We start from the raw sequence: 16,494 nt of genomic DNA on the forward strand, positions 1-16,494 counted from the left end.
GTCACGGTTTTGGCTATGGAGTAGCAATTTGGTATTTTATTACGAAACTTGATACACTCGCTCCTATACGTTATTTCATTATTCTATACTCCTGCATTTGCTTTTGGATTGGGTGCAATTACGTCCCGTTCATTGACTTTTTCACATGGATTTGAGCTCTGGGTTATAATGAATGTAAATCATGAGTACTCAGTATTCATATTGGTCAAATTCAATTGCGCTTCTTACCCTTTTGATTTAGTCTTGGCTTCTCCTATTTTGGCCAAAGCATCAACAATCCAGTTCGAGCCCATTCTTGACGGTGCCTTATAGATGACCACATACTCCTCCTCGTTTGGGGTATACTCCACATCGAAGTTATTTAAAGATCTGTTATCAGGCGCGTCGCCTAAAGCGTCAATGAAGTCCTTTACTTTGGGAGAGGTCGTCAGAAAGCCGTATGGAGACAAGCCTGGTATTCGCTCTTACCATTCAATTTGTAGACACGGTCAGTCCATCCCAACGAATGTTCCGTTGGCAAGTCAACACACACTGTGATGGGCTTGGATCCAAGATGATCAGAGAGCAATCTTGTTTGTAGTTGCTTTGGAGTCAGGCTGAAGGTCCTTGTTGAGTCTGAGGCCGTGTGTCTTTCTGGGTTTGTATTGTGGGGAGTGTTTAAGGGGTTGATGCTGTTGTTGTTGTTGGAATGATGATGTTCGTTATGATGGTGATTGGTATGGTGATCGTCCTACAGTTTGATGATTGTTAAGAGTGAAACGAGAGTGATTTTGAGATAATGGTACGACAAAAGCTCACCTTTGTAGTAGTAGGATGAGCGAGTGTTCGCTCACTCACACCAGTCCATCTCGATGCGTTCTTCGATGCATTTGTTATAATACTACTCACAATTCGAGACATATTTTGTTCTTTGGATACTCTCTGTCAAGTAGTAGCATATATTTGACTTCTCGAAGTGTCATTTGCTTGTCGGATGACTCACTGATCACTTGAATGAAATACAAACTCACACAACATATGAAATGATGGGCAAATTATATTTCTGTAGTTTACAAGTGCTTACTGAGATGATGATGCGAATGCTATTCCTTCTTGACCCATACATTTGGGCCAATCCACTTTTCCGACGTGACATACTTCCAAGGTTTGGCAGACCATATAGGATCCAGCACCTGTATAGGCTTTGTATCTTCCATAGCCATCCACAACCGAGTTTCCTTCTTGATGCGGTTCTTCAACAGCGATTCTACAGTAGGTCTCAATTCAGTAGCCGTCAACTTCCTAAACCGTATCTTCATATGCGCCCGTGGTCGAATCATCATTCCTCTACGACCACGTGCATGAAATATAGGTCTCTTCAGCCTTCCATAACCCTTCCCCACCCAAGCTTCATCCACAATCCATTCACTAGGCTTGTGTTTTTCAGTCTCGAGTTTCTTACGAGCCCATAGTAATCGATTTAGTACCCGTACAGCTGGTCTTTTAGGGGAAAATTGCATTTGGTTTATGGCTTCGGGCAGCCTCATTCGAGCTATTAGACGAGATAGCTGGTTTAATTTGCGATGCGATACGTGAAAGTTTCCTGTAGATGTTGCCAGTTTCGACCGAGGAGATGCGTCCTTGAGAGTGGTTTTGGTGGCTTCATCTACTACGGCTGATAATAAAGATGATGCTGGTGTCGTTGTTGTTACTGTTGAATTACATCTGGTTGATGCTGATGACGATTGGTTGATTTTGGTGACTTTGAAGCTCTGCTGCTGACATATTCGATTACATCCAGGCTGTAAAAGTATAGATATACGTGTTATACGTGACATTATTACTATATAGGTCTCCTCGTACTCCAAGTAACAGGATGGTCAACCTGGCTGGTTTCAAAATGGTGCAAAAAAAGATGGTAATCGCATACGATCATGTCTGACGTGTAACCAAACGACACGAAGGTAAAGTGTTTCATGATTCAAAGTTCATAAACAAATGAATTAGATGAACTACGGGAATTCCTTTATTCTTTGAGATGCAATATACTATTTACTTTTTTGAACTGAAAAGATGAAAAGATGAAAGCACTACTACAAACTACAGTTTCATACGAGTTCCTAGACTGAACTTCAGTTGCGAAGAGCGAAGGTGATTACACGTAGCATTTCGCGACCATTGTTCTCAAGCTCATCCTTGTCTTTACTGTTGGAACCAACCCCTGAGACGCCAGCAACAACATTCTGAAACCAAACACACAGAAGCGATTGTAGGGCAGATAGAAGCGTCCTATGAAGTAATGATTTGCACCAGTCCTTTGGGCCATAACCTCTTTTTGAAGTCTTCTTTAAGGACTAGAGGTTTTAGATACGGAAGTGCTTTACCTCCAACGGAAGATCAACATACTGGCAGTCCAATGCCAATGACGACGCAGAGACCAGAGGATGTGCTATTTCGAACATTCTTCCAATCAATGAATCGATATCCCCAATTCGAGTTTTTTTCAAGCAGCTGTAGTTGTTATATTGTGGGTCAAGACAATAAGGAGTCATCTCAAGGTGTGAGGATAAAATTGATTTACACATGCAACGACAATGGGATCACGTTAAGCTACGCGTATTCATATACTCTTTTAACACTATGACACTTTGTTTACTGCTGCTGCTGCTGATTTTCCAAGCTAGCTTTCAAGATTGGAAACCATCCTGGCCCATGCAGTAACAAGCAGCACTTCTTCACCGCTGCCTCCCAGGCTGCAGCATGCTCGTCTTTGCCGACTCTTTTCAAACTAAGTTGAAATGACAAAAGAATTAGCAAACTTGGAGTCGCATGAGCCACAGTCGAGCTTTTACCATGAACTAAGTCCAATCATAGTACTAAGCACATAATCATCATAGTCAAGCGGCAGCTTCAGGATCTTAACAACCGGCTTGGCCTCATCTTCCTTGTAATCCATTCCAACGGCCTTTAAAGAAGTCTTGATGAGTTGAATGGCTCTACTGGTGTGTCTCAAGCCCGACGTGGAGCCTAGCTCAGACAGTGCCGATGCGAGGGTTGCATACGCCAGGAAAGCTACGTGAAGAGAGATGAGAAATCATCTCAAGGTGTGAGCTACCAAAACACACCTTCAGGCCTCAATCCATCCTTGATTGAATACGTATCATCCAACTGATTAATCAATCGTTGCATTTCTGGAACCTGTTGCAGTACAGCTATGCCGCTCGATGCGACTTCACGAATCTTGACTAGAATATCGTATCTCATATGAACCTAAAAGCAAGCGTGTATTGGTCAGAGTAATCGTTTATGATTCCCTCAAATCCTAACCCTTCTGAAAGTCACCACCTTCTCCAACCCATCCATCCGTTCCACCTCACAGAGAGGACAAGCACATCCAAGCCTTTGAGCATATCGTTCAGGGATAAATAATGGCCCACCATCTCTGTGCAGATCGAGTCGAGGATCACTCCCACCGTAGGATACAAAGACTTGCTCTCCTTCTTTCAGAGCTCGTCGGGATCTGATAACCATGACCTACAAAAAAATCCACGAGTGAGTCTACCTGTATTCTTGACATTAAAACATTCAGACAAGACACCAACAGCAGATAATCTCGTTTACTGACCTCTCCAATACACTTCCAGCTCGCATTAGCAACACATCGATGACCCAGAAAAGACGGCAGCATATGAATAGCAATAGTATCACGTTCCATATTGACGGTGCCAGTACTAGCACTCGGATTCATTCGGATTCTCGTAGACAAGTTCCAATTACAGATACTCTCCATGATATTCATATCTATACCAAGGACTTTTTCTCGTTCGTTTTGATGTTGGTGTCGTTCATGACTATGGATTGGGCAGCACTCTGATTCATCAGTGTCTGCATCTTCATCCTTGAATGGGTAATACATTTGCTTCACTATCGTGTTGGGGTCATGGTTTTCGTCAGGCAATGCAAAGAGAAGCGGCGATTACAAAACTGAGTGTGTTTTACCAGGTTTGTGCCAAAACGGATCATCGAGAATTCTAGCAACCATACGTTGAAGCAACACTCTCGGGGCGGGCTGTAACGGGATTCTCTCTTCACCAGTCACACTGAATGGTAATATCGAAGTGGACTCATCTCCATGTACTATAGCAAACGCTTTCGATACTTGTAACAGGGTTCCAGCCTTGACGTTTTGAGTCACACTGTAGACCGGTAGTGGCTAGCATTGTTAAAGCATGCAAGAAAATGACTTGGTCTAATCCCAAGGGACTGGCAAAGTACTTACTAAAGTCCAAGACCACCACGGCCATCTCCACCACGAATTTCTATAGGTCCGATGTATTCGGCTGCATCAATAGATGGATGGTTCTTGTCATTCGCTTTGGCCAACATAGCTGCAAAGTCATAGACACCCGATGTTGCCTCCATCATCTAAAGCCAGACAAGTTTCAGTTTAAGATACAGAAACGACGCCCTGCTAACACGACTGAGGCACACGGCGAACACTTACTCGTGATGCAATCATCTCACTGAGTTCAGCACAATCTTTGGCAGATGCACCAGACTTGACAGCTTCTACGACATGATTTCGTGCATCATTCCACATACTCAGAGAGTACGCCGCTTTAGCGGATCTGTAGTGAGCCTTTTGTATCCACGTTGGATCAATATTACTACTAGCACATGGTAATTTCTTGATGACGTCGATAACAGCTTTGCTGCTATCGTAAGCGGCACGATTCTGGCCGATTTTGAGTCGGGCAGCAGCTAGATTCAAATACAAGGGTATTGTCACATCAATGTTTGAAGGTTGATCGAGTCCTCGTAAACAAGCATCAGCGGCGAGCATGTACTTTGATTGCTTGAAATATTCTACGCCTGCTTCTCTCCACTGCTGACTAGTCTTATTCGGCGGTGCAGACGGGAGTGTTGTCTTCCAGTTCGATTTAGATAATAGAGTATGAGTTGGTCGTAAGAGTAGCAAGTCCGTGGGTGAGTCTACTTCTATGAAACTGTCATCGGATTTACCATATGGCGTTAAACGAGTTCTAGGCTCTTTAACAACTAGCATAGTTCCAATCGGGAAGAGCAAATCTACATCATCCGGACTATCTGCACAATCGTATAAAGGTCTGTAGTGTTTCAACACGTGGCAGGATCCTTGTTCATCTTCAATCACGTTGATTACACCATCTGCTACCACTGAGATGAATTAAATCGTTAGCGGATTCTTCATGGCGTTATGACAGCATTCTCTTACAGCTGCGAGAAACAATGCGACAGAGTAGCAACTTTTCCCGGTGATGATGTGGATACAACATCTGAGATATGTAAACTACAGATAAGAGTGTTATACGCTAGAATCACCAGCGAGAACCGCAAAACGACGCACCTTTCTTGAGATCTCTATAATCCTTATGACTACAGACTTTGAAATGTCCGGTATAGGCTAATGCACAGTTGCCCTTCTCCAGAGAAGCAACAGCAAACGTTCCAGCAACCGGCGACGACGTAATCGTTCCTTCATACTTTAGATTCGTCAACCTCCACCTTTCGACTTCATCTACCAGTGTCTTCCTAGAATGGCACTTGATTGGCTTTGAAGTCATTGACTTTTCTTTATTGTATCGTTTACGAGCTTGTCGTTGAAGATTCAAGATGCCTTCAGCTATTTTGAGTGCTCGTGCATGGAATGCTGATTGCTCGTCTTCTGATAAGTGGGAGATGCTTTCATACATGCTTTCAAACATCTTGCGACATTCGCAGTCCCGACATGGGGACAATTTGTCGTGAATGTCGGCAAAGGTGTCGTGCTGCTGGATCCGAGAAGATGTAAGAAATTTTACCAGGATATGATAGATGCATCGTTGCAGGATTGTCATGGAGTGAGAAGTACACGACAGATTGATCGTTTTAGGAAGGGTCAAGAGGGAAGGAGGTGAAAGGTGTAGTTGATGTTAGCATTCAAGAGGCGTGAAAGGAAGAAATAGGTCGAAATTTCAAGTCGCATGGTAGGAATATAAGTAAAAAGATGATGAAATAATGGTTAGTCTATGTTGGTCAACAGCTTGCTCGCCTCGCACACTCCATCTTGTTGGAATCTCTTTGTTGCCAACGAGCTTGACATCAAACAAGGAACTGTCAGAGTGTATACGTACCGCCATGCTCATATGGAGACTCGACACGAATCTAGGGATACCGGTCAAAGTTGTTGGTCTGCTTGACGCTGGTTTGGCGTTGTAAGTTTGACTCAAGAAAGAATATCAACATGACATTTGATCACGGCATTGTAGACTACTTAACACGATAGTGCGCTATGCAAAGGAATGTTTATTACTTTGGAACCATGAAATTGCGTTCCCACCGCCTAGAACTGAAGGTTTTTGTCATTTATGCTACACCTTCATTAGCTATTCTAAGCTTTCGATGTCAGAACTGTACCAATGTCAGGCTAAATAACGCGTTAATGATCAGTATAGTCAGTAAACACGTAAATCATTGTGCTCTTGTACTCGCCAAATCCCAAGACGCTCCTCTTGGTGTCCTCTGTCTTGATTCGCAGTTCATTTTTCTAGCTCATATTCAGACAAGCCCATCACACATCGTTGTGGCAGGAACGATATCCGATTTATAGTTCTGCATAAGAACAAACAGCTGGCAATCATCGTTCTGGTCGTTTTCCTATCAAACTTTATCTGTATATAGAGAGGGCCATAGAAAGAGTAGGGAAACCAAAAATATAATGTCGACAAAAGACATGGCTCAACAAAAGTATGCTGATATTCAGAAGTATGAAGATGAAATATGTAGGTTGGCCCTTTGTTTTGTATTTGTTGGTTTGCAAGCTTCATTGCTGGTGCTAATGAAACAATTTGCCATCTGTTTTCGTTTCAACACAGACTACTCGCCACGCTACGCTGATGAGACACATGAATACAGACATGTTGCTCTACCGAAACAACTGGGTATGCATCGTATTGCATTAGAACTGTTGAGGACCTACATGCATGTCGAGGATCAGATGCTAACCTAAACCCATGTCACTTAGCCAAATATGTTCCTCAAGGTTGGAGAAAGCACAGCGATGCAGCCATATGAAATCAAACATACTGAAATCGTTCGTTTGGCTAGGTCGACTGATGGCAGAGCAAGAATGGAGGGGTCTCGGCGTCAAGCAATCTCAAGGATGGGCCCATTACAGTAAGTTATGAGGAGATCTCGGGACTCACAGAGTAATAGTTCTAACACGTTTACATCAATCTAGTGATTCACAGTAAGTCTTGTATGTAAACGTTGTAGGAACTCATTCGCAACAAATGATTGCTCAACAAATGTACCAATTATAGACCCTGAACCTCACATCTTGCTGTTTCGACGTGACAAGGATCCAGATCCTGCAGCAATACCAACAGCAACCGGTTCTCAACCAGTCAAAGACGCCAAAAGTCGAGTTGGAGGGCTCGTAGCTTGAGATTGGGCTTATACATAATTACATATATGAGGACAGAGAGGAAGAGTGAACAGAGAGGGAATCAAGAGTTTGTGTACTTGTTGTATTATTTCTCGCATTTTTAAAAGTGTTCGAAACTGTAGATTCAGTATCGTCCGTAAACCAACCCATGTATAATCCATAATGTTAAAAGAGGAGCTTCATTATATTTCAGATTCTATTGTTTTGCATCAGTATGCTGTGAGCAGATTCTACAACGGACTATCTACACGCTGTTTGTTGTACATACTCAATCTGTGGAGAAACTGTGTACACCAGCCAACTCCAAAATAGTCTTGTCCATACCCGTATCTCGCACATTTACATTTTGACGGCGTTCGGCATCTTTGGCCTCAAATCTCCTCTCACGTTCCTGCACAGCCTTTGCTGACGGCGCCCCTAAACCAAATACCTCAACTTGATCCACCTCAAAGTTGACTTCCCATTCTTCGGACGACGATACGCGCGGTATATCAAAATTTTCAAATACAGGTGTGTCTAGTATGCTTCCGCTCCGTATGACACCTGTATTGAAGTCAATATACAGTCGAGCTGCTTTCACATCCTGGTATCGAGATCCAAAGCCAACCCCGCCTGAAGAAACCCAAGCTGGTTGTTGCTGTCCTTTTGGGCTTAGGATCATGCGACATATACATGGTATTGGTGATATGAAGAAGAGGAGAGACTTTTCGCCTCCGAATGTGTGTTTGGATTTGCTCCATGCGCTAGTTTCATTGGATATGTGAGTACGGGCCTAGCCACGCATCAGCGGAGAAAGACAATAATTACGTGTCTAGGTAAGCCCCTACGACAATACGTTTCCCAACTTTGTTTGTGATGCAAGAGGATGCCTTCGTCACAGTTCCATACACCAGTGTAAACGTTGGTGCAGAATACTTGAAACATCCAAATTCGAATCGGTTCCTTGTAAGAAAACGACATATGATTAGCATCACTATCGTTGGCGAAAGTTTCCGAAACACTTACATGCTAAACCCGTCATCCTTTGCTGAATACAGCAACGACCATACACGTTGATCTCTCCCATACAAAGCAGCAGATAAGAAGAACTTAGTGTTTCCATCCATACTCGATGCTCCATCGACCATTACATCCCGATATGGTGAAGGGGAGGTGGATTTCAGAAATACGGCTTCCAATGCGTTCGATATGGGCCGTAATATATCGGGGACTTTGTTTATGAGTTCATCGGTGCATGGGTTGATGTAGTCGGCTGTAGGTTTGGTGTCGATCCCGCATAGAGCTGATAGCAGACTGGGAGTAGATACACCTTTGGCTTCCAAAGAGTTGCACCTTTCACGAGACGAGTTCGGTACAAGTCCTGCCGAGTTTGATGTAGTTGACGGTATGGTACATATAATAGAGATCAGAGTTGCGACACCCTCGAATGTGATGTCTTGATGTTGGAAGAAAAGCACGTTCACCACATTGCCAGGCAAGCTAGTAGCATACTAACGCGACAAGGAGTTTAGTTACGCGTAACGATCCTTCCTTTCCTGCGCTGCAAAACGCAAGAGCTTAAGATAGCTTACGGCAAACTTTGAAATTGCAATATTGCCATTTTCTGCCAACTTGTCGAAATTGGAGCGCACAACTTGAGAAGTCTTCTCATCAAGCGACGATTTTGAAGCATTAGTCAAATTCTCGCTGCTTCCCTTTCCGTCGAACAGACTCTTCAATGACGAAAACATTTTGTTGGTGACAAATATTTAGGTTGTTATGTGATCTAGCCGACGCTCACGACTTGGATCCAGCAAGATCAGGACCAGGTGAGTGAGATTTACATATGATGATTCGAGCAAGATACAAGAACTACCGCTTTCCAAGCTAGAAATCCTTCGAAAAGGAGCTACCAAGCAAGCAAGATTGGTACCGAATACCCAAGGAATGCGTAGGACCCCATTTCATTATTCTCCAATGGTTCTACCAAAGCGGCTGGATATTTTGGTCTCTCATACAACCAGCTTCTCCAACGACCCACAAAATGCACATCGAACGTTTTAAGAACTCTCCGAAACCCTCTAAAACCAATATGCATACCCTGTTCTATGACAGTATATGGTGCTTTTTGCCTACCCACCTCGCGTTCAAGGACTTTTTAAAACTATTCAAAGATGCTTCCCAGTGATGGCATCCAAGCAGACAGTCCAGAGATCGCTTTGTGGTCGAGGTTCAGGGACGCTGTCTTTGGTATGGATTGGTTTCTGCTATTTGATCTTGGTGCTCAGTTCATGTGTGACTCATTGTCCTTCGCGTTGCATAGGAATCTTCTTCTGTTTGATCAAGGAAGGGAGCATTCATCCTATATTTGTTGCTGTTTCCATTGTTATTGACAGTGTGAGTTTTCGCTTCCATTGGCCGAATACCTTTCCAGTCTTCCCGACACTGACGTGTGATTTTTGAAACTATCTAGCTTCAAGATCTGACCTTCCCTGTGTCGTTCCCATTGTTTCCGTGGCAAAGCGAGATTTCTTGGCTCAGAACCTTCTTGTCGCTCTTCGCACCAGAGCAAGGACTGGCCGGAACGACTGCAATCCTGTATATCGTACTTGGCTTGCTTGGACTAGTCTTGATCCTCTCCTTATGGGTTGGCTACTGTTTTGCCCAAAATCGATTTAGATTCATCTGGACTCTCAAACTACTGAGGTTTCTCCTGGGCTTGATTGTCACCATCTTATACATTCCCATCGTATCTCTCTTGACCACATATCTCGTGACTTGTGGAGATGCTGCCGATAGTCCCATCGCTTTATGTTGGGCAGGATCCAATCTGTATCGAATCTATATCGCTGTCGTGCTTGTACTGTTTGTCCTTACGACCATTGCAATCAGTTTCGTCTTCTTTGAACCTGATCCACATCCCGCCGACCCTCTCGCTCAACCTCATGGTCGTTGTGATGCATTGTATCTCTGTGGACGTACCATTTTGGCTGTGTCTAGTATCGTGTTGAGAGAAAATGAGGGAATACCTACATCGGATGCTATTGCTCAATGGATTATGGGTGGTGCTTGTTTGATTATTTCTGGAACAATGGCCTTTGTGTGGTGTTGGTACATGCCTTATTACTCTTTCAGATTCACCTGTTTGAGAGGGGCTGGAATGGCAGTTTTCTTCTGGTATCGTTGAATATATTTCTACGTGCTAAAGGCCTACAGAGATTAATAGTTTACTTGTATTCCGTACAGGGCTTCTCTTTGTACTTGCTACGATTTGCTAAGACCAGGATCAGATATTGGAATAATCTTCTTGGTACTCTCACCAGTAGCAGTTTGGCTTCATTATGGAGCCACAAAGGCACGTCGTCTCCAACTGTCAAAACTGCCAATAACGGAATGCAAAGATGCGTTCACCATCGAACTCAAAATCCGTATCTTCTTGGACGAACGTGGATTGCTCTACCATCACAGTGACGGCCGTCTAGTCATGGCCAGAGTAGCGGCTAGTCCTGGTGATTTAGGTGCTGCTAGAGCTGCCGCCAATGCTCCTGTCGTAGGAACACCACCTGAAATCGAGACCGCGTTGGCTGATGCCGAGACAATGTACCACGAAGCCTCTAAACGATTACCGCAAAGCTGCATGCTTCAACTCTTCATTGGACAATATCATTTGATTCATCTTGGAAATCGCATACAGTGTTTGGCTTGTCATGGTAAAGCCGAGACGTTGGCTCCCCGTCTTGATGCCGCCTTTTTGATCTTCAGACGACGAAGGATGCTTCATGAACGATTCGCTGGGGGTGATGTTATTGTAAGTTTGTTGTAATATTGAAGTGATTTCCTGATATTCGGACATTTCGGCTCACACGAACATCTCATATTAGGACTTTATTGCATTTGAACAATCGCTTCGATTGGCTCGAAAGTCTGAAAAACGAGCTGTGATTTGTCAAATTGGCTTCTGGGGTGAACTATTGAAACAGGTATTTACAAATGTCACCGGTTTTTTTTGCTTTCGTCGATGTCTGAGATAATCAAAATGTTGACTCAAAACATTCACACCTCATCTAGGATCCTTCTCTTAAGCGAATCCGGGAGCGTGCAGCGGATATTTCAGACGCCATCTCTGCAGCTCAAAACCACTTCAGCTCCATCCTCAAAACAAACGGTGAAACGCCGTACGTCCTACGTGCATACGGCTCCTTCTTGATCAACGTCTTGAATGACAGCGCTGGTCAAGATTTATTGGATCGTGCCGAAGAACTCGAAGACGCTCAAAAGGACGATACTGCATCCGAACAAAGTGGAGATACTGAAGCCGAAGACAAGGTCAAAGAAGACGCTGGTGTTGATTTGTTCTCGCCCGACAATGCTGTTATTGGCATTAGTGGAGATGCTAGTAATCTGGGTATCATAATGCATGCCAATCCTATGGCGTTGAAGGTCTTTGGGTATAAGAAGAGTGAACTCATTGGTAAGTTACCAAATTGGCTGACTGGATGTTCCTGTTTTGACCTGATTTTTGTTATTACTTAAGGAAAAAACATCAATGTTATTGTTCCAAGTCCATTCTCTGAAAGCCATGACATGTTTTTGACACGATATCTTGATACCGGTTATGCCAAGGTCATTGACCGATCTCGTAAAGTACTTGGATTGGATCGCTCTGGGTACCTCAAACCCATGGCTTTGTGTGTCAAACAGGTTGGTTATTGCATGCGTTTAGTATGCGTGCTGAAACCCAGTAATTTATCTGTCTCAATCTTTTTGTAGGAGGTCGCTGGTACCACAAATATGTTTATTGGGGTCATCCGAAGTGTGCCCGAAAAGGCTGGGCATGAGTTCATAATCTTGGATGATCAGCTCAACCTCAAACATATGACGATCGGTTTCGCATTCAAGTATGGACTGAAGACTCGAGAGTTGGCTGACCTCCCAAACAAGTCTATCTCGCAATGGATTCCCGAATTTACTGTCGAACGAGTCTTGGAATTCACGACACGAGCTGGTTTCAGAACAACACATGTTTTCGATGCCGAGGTCAAGCAAGTTCAAGTTACAGCTGACCCAGTATCAGTTGGTGCCCTCATGTGCTATATCTGTCGGGTTAAAATCTCCGAGATGCCTGAAGTATCAGGCCCTCAACTTGGTCTTCCACATTCGTCTATGCCACAAAGTCGAGCTCCATCTGTAACACGAGCTGCCAGCACCGGTAACAATACCGGCCTACATGCTTGTCCATTCGCAGGTGGACCGGGTACACGCCAGCCATCCGTAGTACCCTCAATGCTACCCCATCATGTGTTTGCTCCAGTTCACGCCGGAGCCTCCGGAAGCATGTCCTCTATGTCGAACGATGGGGAGATGCCAATGAGTTTCTCAGCTGGTGTTTCTTTGGATGACGTGAACTCTAATCCTTCAGGTGGTGCTGCCAATCCTAATACGACAAACTTTTCGCTAAGGGATCCTGAAGCCAGCACCAAGTTTGTCACAATGGATAAAGCAAACGTCCCACGTAGGAAATCGTCAGTTGGCTCTACGACCAGGAAACGAAACCGTGGTCGTGGGATCGGGTCATTGCAGTCTATGAGAGCTACTGATACTTTGACAAGATTGCATTATGTTGTCATTGGAATGTTGATTGTTCTTGTTGTTCTTGCTATAACGTCAGAGGTACGTCAAATCATTGTTTTGTCTTCGTGAAATAAAAATGTACTGAGAACACCTATCTTAAAATCATGATGATTCTTTAGATTCGATTCAAACAGAATCTGGATACATACGGAGCTGGTCTAATTCGGATTCGAGACGTCGGTGACGTTTGTCTTCAAGCCATATCTACCTTTTACGCAACTCGAACAATCGATTTGACTTATGCTGGGATTTTAACAGCGAGCAATGTCTCTGCCGCTAAAACACAAATGAATACCTCCCTAACATATCTCCAATCAACAAAGAGCATCTTTGCAGCATCATCGACATCATCGTTGCCACCAGCAAATGTGCTTTTACAAGCTTCCTTGACTGATACCACTACATCATACTCTACTCTCTTTGACGCCATTGGGTTGCTTGTCACTAAAGGCTCCTATGTGATATCAAGTACAAGTGCATCTGACCCTCTACTTCCTTCTCTTTTATCATTCGTGATGCTGAATACGCCAAACACCATCTTGGCTGCTCTCAATGCCACGGCCAGTCTAAGTCAAGCTAGTGTCACCGCCAGTATTGGAAGTTTGCGAACTGAGGCTATATGTTGGGGTGTGCTCGGACCGTGTTTTGCCTTGATTATAACGCTTGTTGTCTTTATCATTGGCAGACGTATTGAGACAGACAGGACAAGACTGTTGCGCTTGTATCTCGAGATACCTAGAGAAGTAGTTAGAGGGATCTATGAAGGTGCTGTTGCTCGTCGTGATGAAGCCAAGAATGACGATGAGGACGACGATGATGAAGCGCCAAGGATTCATCTCTCCACTTTTGGATTGAATACGAGTAGTGGTGAAACCAGAAAGAGTAAATCCGAGCTACGACCACAATCATGGATCAATAAGTTACAAAATCAGTATGCTTTGGCGTCACGATCAAGTACCATCTTCATGGCCACAGTGCTCTATTTCGTCGCTATATGTACAGCCGTGGGAATCACCGTTGATTCGACACTTGGAGTAGATCTGTTTTGGAGATCCTTGTCTCGATCAACGCTAGTCCGACTCATCAACTATCAACTCCGAGAATCTTGGGCCCTTACCAACACCATTTCAACACCACCATCTGCTATCCGTCCTTCCGCCACTGCTTCGACCCAGGTCGCTAGTCTGATTTCATCCTTGTCGTGGATTGAAAATGGTCTTATATACTCTGATTCAAACATGGGGACACCTGGTCTGTCTACTCAAAACTCGGACTTGAGCACACTGGAGCTCGTCAGTGGATGTATAAGTGGCGTGTCACCATCTGATTGCTCGACATTCAGCTCGTCAATCATGTCACAAGGACTTCATCCAGCCATTCTAAGTTACATGGACAATGCAAGAGTAGCTAGTCTCAGTCTCTCAAACTCGTCACAGTATTCCGTAAACGCCACCGCATCCACCTTCCAACAAGTATCTCTCGTCTACTCCTTGGATCAACTCTACCTCCCAACAGCACTAGACTACTCGTCAACCATCGAACTAAATCAAGCAGCAACAGCCGTAGCTCGCTTCTCAAACCTGAATATTGGACTAACTGTTGCATACTGTGTCTTCTTGTGCTGTTTCTACTTGCTACTGTTTGTGCCACTGCTACGCAAGATTGGAGAGGATCTAAGAAGGAATAATGATATGCTGTTTATGATACCTGATAGTGTCCTGGCTCGTATGGTAGATGAGAAACGGGGTAATATTCAATCTGACGCGTCAAAGTTGAGCTTGTCGAAACAGATGCTGTCGCAATCGAGGATTTTTAGGAGTGCGGTTGTTGGTGATGGTGGCAGTCCTGTATAGAGAAACTACTTCTACTTGTAACATGCCTAATAGCTTAACCTCATAAACTGAATCCTCATGTCTTTATGTTTCTGGTCGTTTAGGGGTTTGTTGCTTGGTATAGGGTTTCCAGCTTTTGACAGCGGTGACGCAAATCACTCTTGAGCCTCGAAGAGGAACAATAAGGTCACGTTCGTAAAGCTAGAAATATTATTTCAAAATTGACAATGATCTTTTGCTCGATTGTTGGATTCACACGGTGAGATTACATTGAGCAGATAGATGAGCAACAACAAAAATACCATTTCGTCTCACTACAAGTCATAGACGCTCCGTGCAGTGGGACGCTTATAGAGCATTCAGTCTGCTTCAAAAGACAACTCCACGGGATCTTCAAATTTTTGAGTCTCTCGATCGCTACAATCTTTGACATCGCTAGAATCTAAGACTTTTATTCAACTGCAAGTTTAGTACTTTTTCGTCAATTTCTCAAGGTCAAAGTTAGTACAAAGGAGAAAATTGACCAGCCTGTCCTTCTCGATTTTATTGGGAGAGTGTCTCCCTTAAGTCATCAAACACAATTTTTGACTGGATGTTTTGTTGTTTTGTTGACTCGATCGGTTTAATTGGACTAAATGTTATGTCGCATAGGTTACTATGGGTGATGTCTTATCAACTGTCGGTGACATCGTCGTAGGTGTCGTTGTTGAACCAGTAGTAGTTGCAGTTACCTGCCCATTCAATTTAGTTGTTGGAGTAACGGAAGGAGTAACGACCGGTGATTTGGTAGAAGTTGGACGTCGCTTCCGGTGACTCATATGGCTGAGAATGTGGCAGATATTATAGCTGTGAGTATTTTGTGAGACACATTGCTGACATTTCTCTTAGACTATTTCTACAACTTTTCCTTTACTCTTTCTCTGTAATGATATTAGGATCGTTGTGATGTAGTCGTATTCTTTGGTGCTTTGTCTGGAATCAAACACTCGAAAGGAGTTCGCTCGGTTGAAGATGCGTTAGAGTTTCTTCGACACGTATACCACAAGAAGGATAATCACATCTTCAGGTATTGTTCAAACGCTTCGCCATTGCTTCACACAAAAAATTGTGAAATACCAAACATTATCGGTGTTTCCTAGTTTTGGTGCCATGGCAATGAAGGCTTTATAAAGCTGGGTAACGACTATATCACGAAATACGATGACTTTTGGACACAGATTGGAGCCATTATTCACCCAATTTCTATCATTTGGTTGAGATCCTGCTCATCTTTCATACGCGCTGGAGGTCGTGCTTTGGCAAACACTGTGCTCCAAAAGACTGGTGTAGCCGAGTTATTGGGGATACTGCTGTGATTGATCATACCCATCATGGGTTGGTCAATTTACATACTGGAGAGACTACTAACTTGCCTGATGGGCATACAGGAGCTGGAAATGTGACGGCATTCGATGCAGTATATGGGTGGTAGGATGTGTTTTTGCTGGAGCTGATTGTTTTCTTGGTATTTGCAAGAGAAGACATGGGAGCGTAATTGAGAGGAACATTTGTAAAAAGAACTTTCACAAAATAATGAACCTATATATATATTTCGGTCTTACAACGCGA

General features: G+C 43.7%; 4 protein-coding genes across 4 annotated transcripts; 2 read left to right on the top strand and 2 right to left on the bottom strand.

Moving 5' to 3' along the window:
- Window positions 1-1,082: 1,082 nt before the first annotated feature.
- On the bottom strand, window positions 1,083-1,817 carry SmJEL517_g02733 (uncharacterized protein; the record flags this gene model as incomplete). The annotated part of the gene is made up of 1 exon (XM_031168661.1): window positions 1,083-1,817. One exon carries the CDS (start codon window positions 1,815-1,817, stop codon window positions 1,083-1,085), a length of 735 nt encoding a protein of 244 aa, XP_031025406.1.
- Window positions 1,818-6,715: 4,898 nt separating this feature from the next.
- Window positions 6,716-7,444, top strand: SmJEL517_g02734 (uncharacterized protein; the record flags this gene model as incomplete). Its single annotated transcript, XM_031168662.1, has 6 exons — window positions 6,716-6,779; window positions 6,873-6,938; window positions 7,022-7,039; window positions 7,105-7,173; window positions 7,238-7,246; window positions 7,320-7,444. 6 exons carry the CDS (start codon window positions 6,716-6,718, stop codon window positions 7,442-7,444), a joined length of 351 nt encoding a protein of 116 aa, XP_031025405.1.
- Window positions 7,445-7,712: 268 nt separating this feature from the next.
- On the bottom strand, window positions 7,713-9,174 carry SmJEL517_g02735 (uncharacterized protein; the record flags this gene model as incomplete). Its single annotated transcript, XM_031168663.1, has 4 exons — window positions 7,713-8,187; window positions 8,252-8,386; window positions 8,450-8,934; window positions 9,016-9,174. 4 exons carry the CDS (start codon window positions 9,172-9,174, stop codon window positions 7,713-7,715), a joined length of 1,254 nt encoding a protein of 417 aa, XP_031025404.1.
- A 423-nt stretch (window positions 9,175-9,597) lies between these two features.
- SmJEL517_g02736 (uncharacterized protein) lies at window positions 9,598-14,907 on the top strand (the record flags this gene model as incomplete). The annotated part of the gene is made up of 9 exons (XM_031168664.1): window positions 9,598-9,673; window positions 9,747-9,820; window positions 9,897-10,534; window positions 10,670-11,231; window positions 11,305-11,403; window positions 11,492-11,894; window positions 11,958-12,124; window positions 12,194-13,093; window positions 13,174-14,907. 9 exons carry the CDS (start codon window positions 9,598-9,600, stop codon window positions 14,905-14,907), a joined length of 4,653 nt encoding a protein of 1,550 aa, XP_031025403.1.
- Between the last annotated feature and the right edge of the window lie 1,587 nt (window positions 14,908-16,494).

The sequence above is a fragment of the Synchytrium microbalum genome (genome assembly GCF_006535985.1).
Source record: "Synchytrium microbalum strain JEL517 chromosome Unknown SmJEL517_scf0012, whole genome shotgun sequence".
Taxonomy (NCBI): Eukaryota; Fungi; Chytridiomycota; class Chytridiomycetes; order Synchytriales; family Synchytriaceae; genus Synchytrium; species Synchytrium microbalum.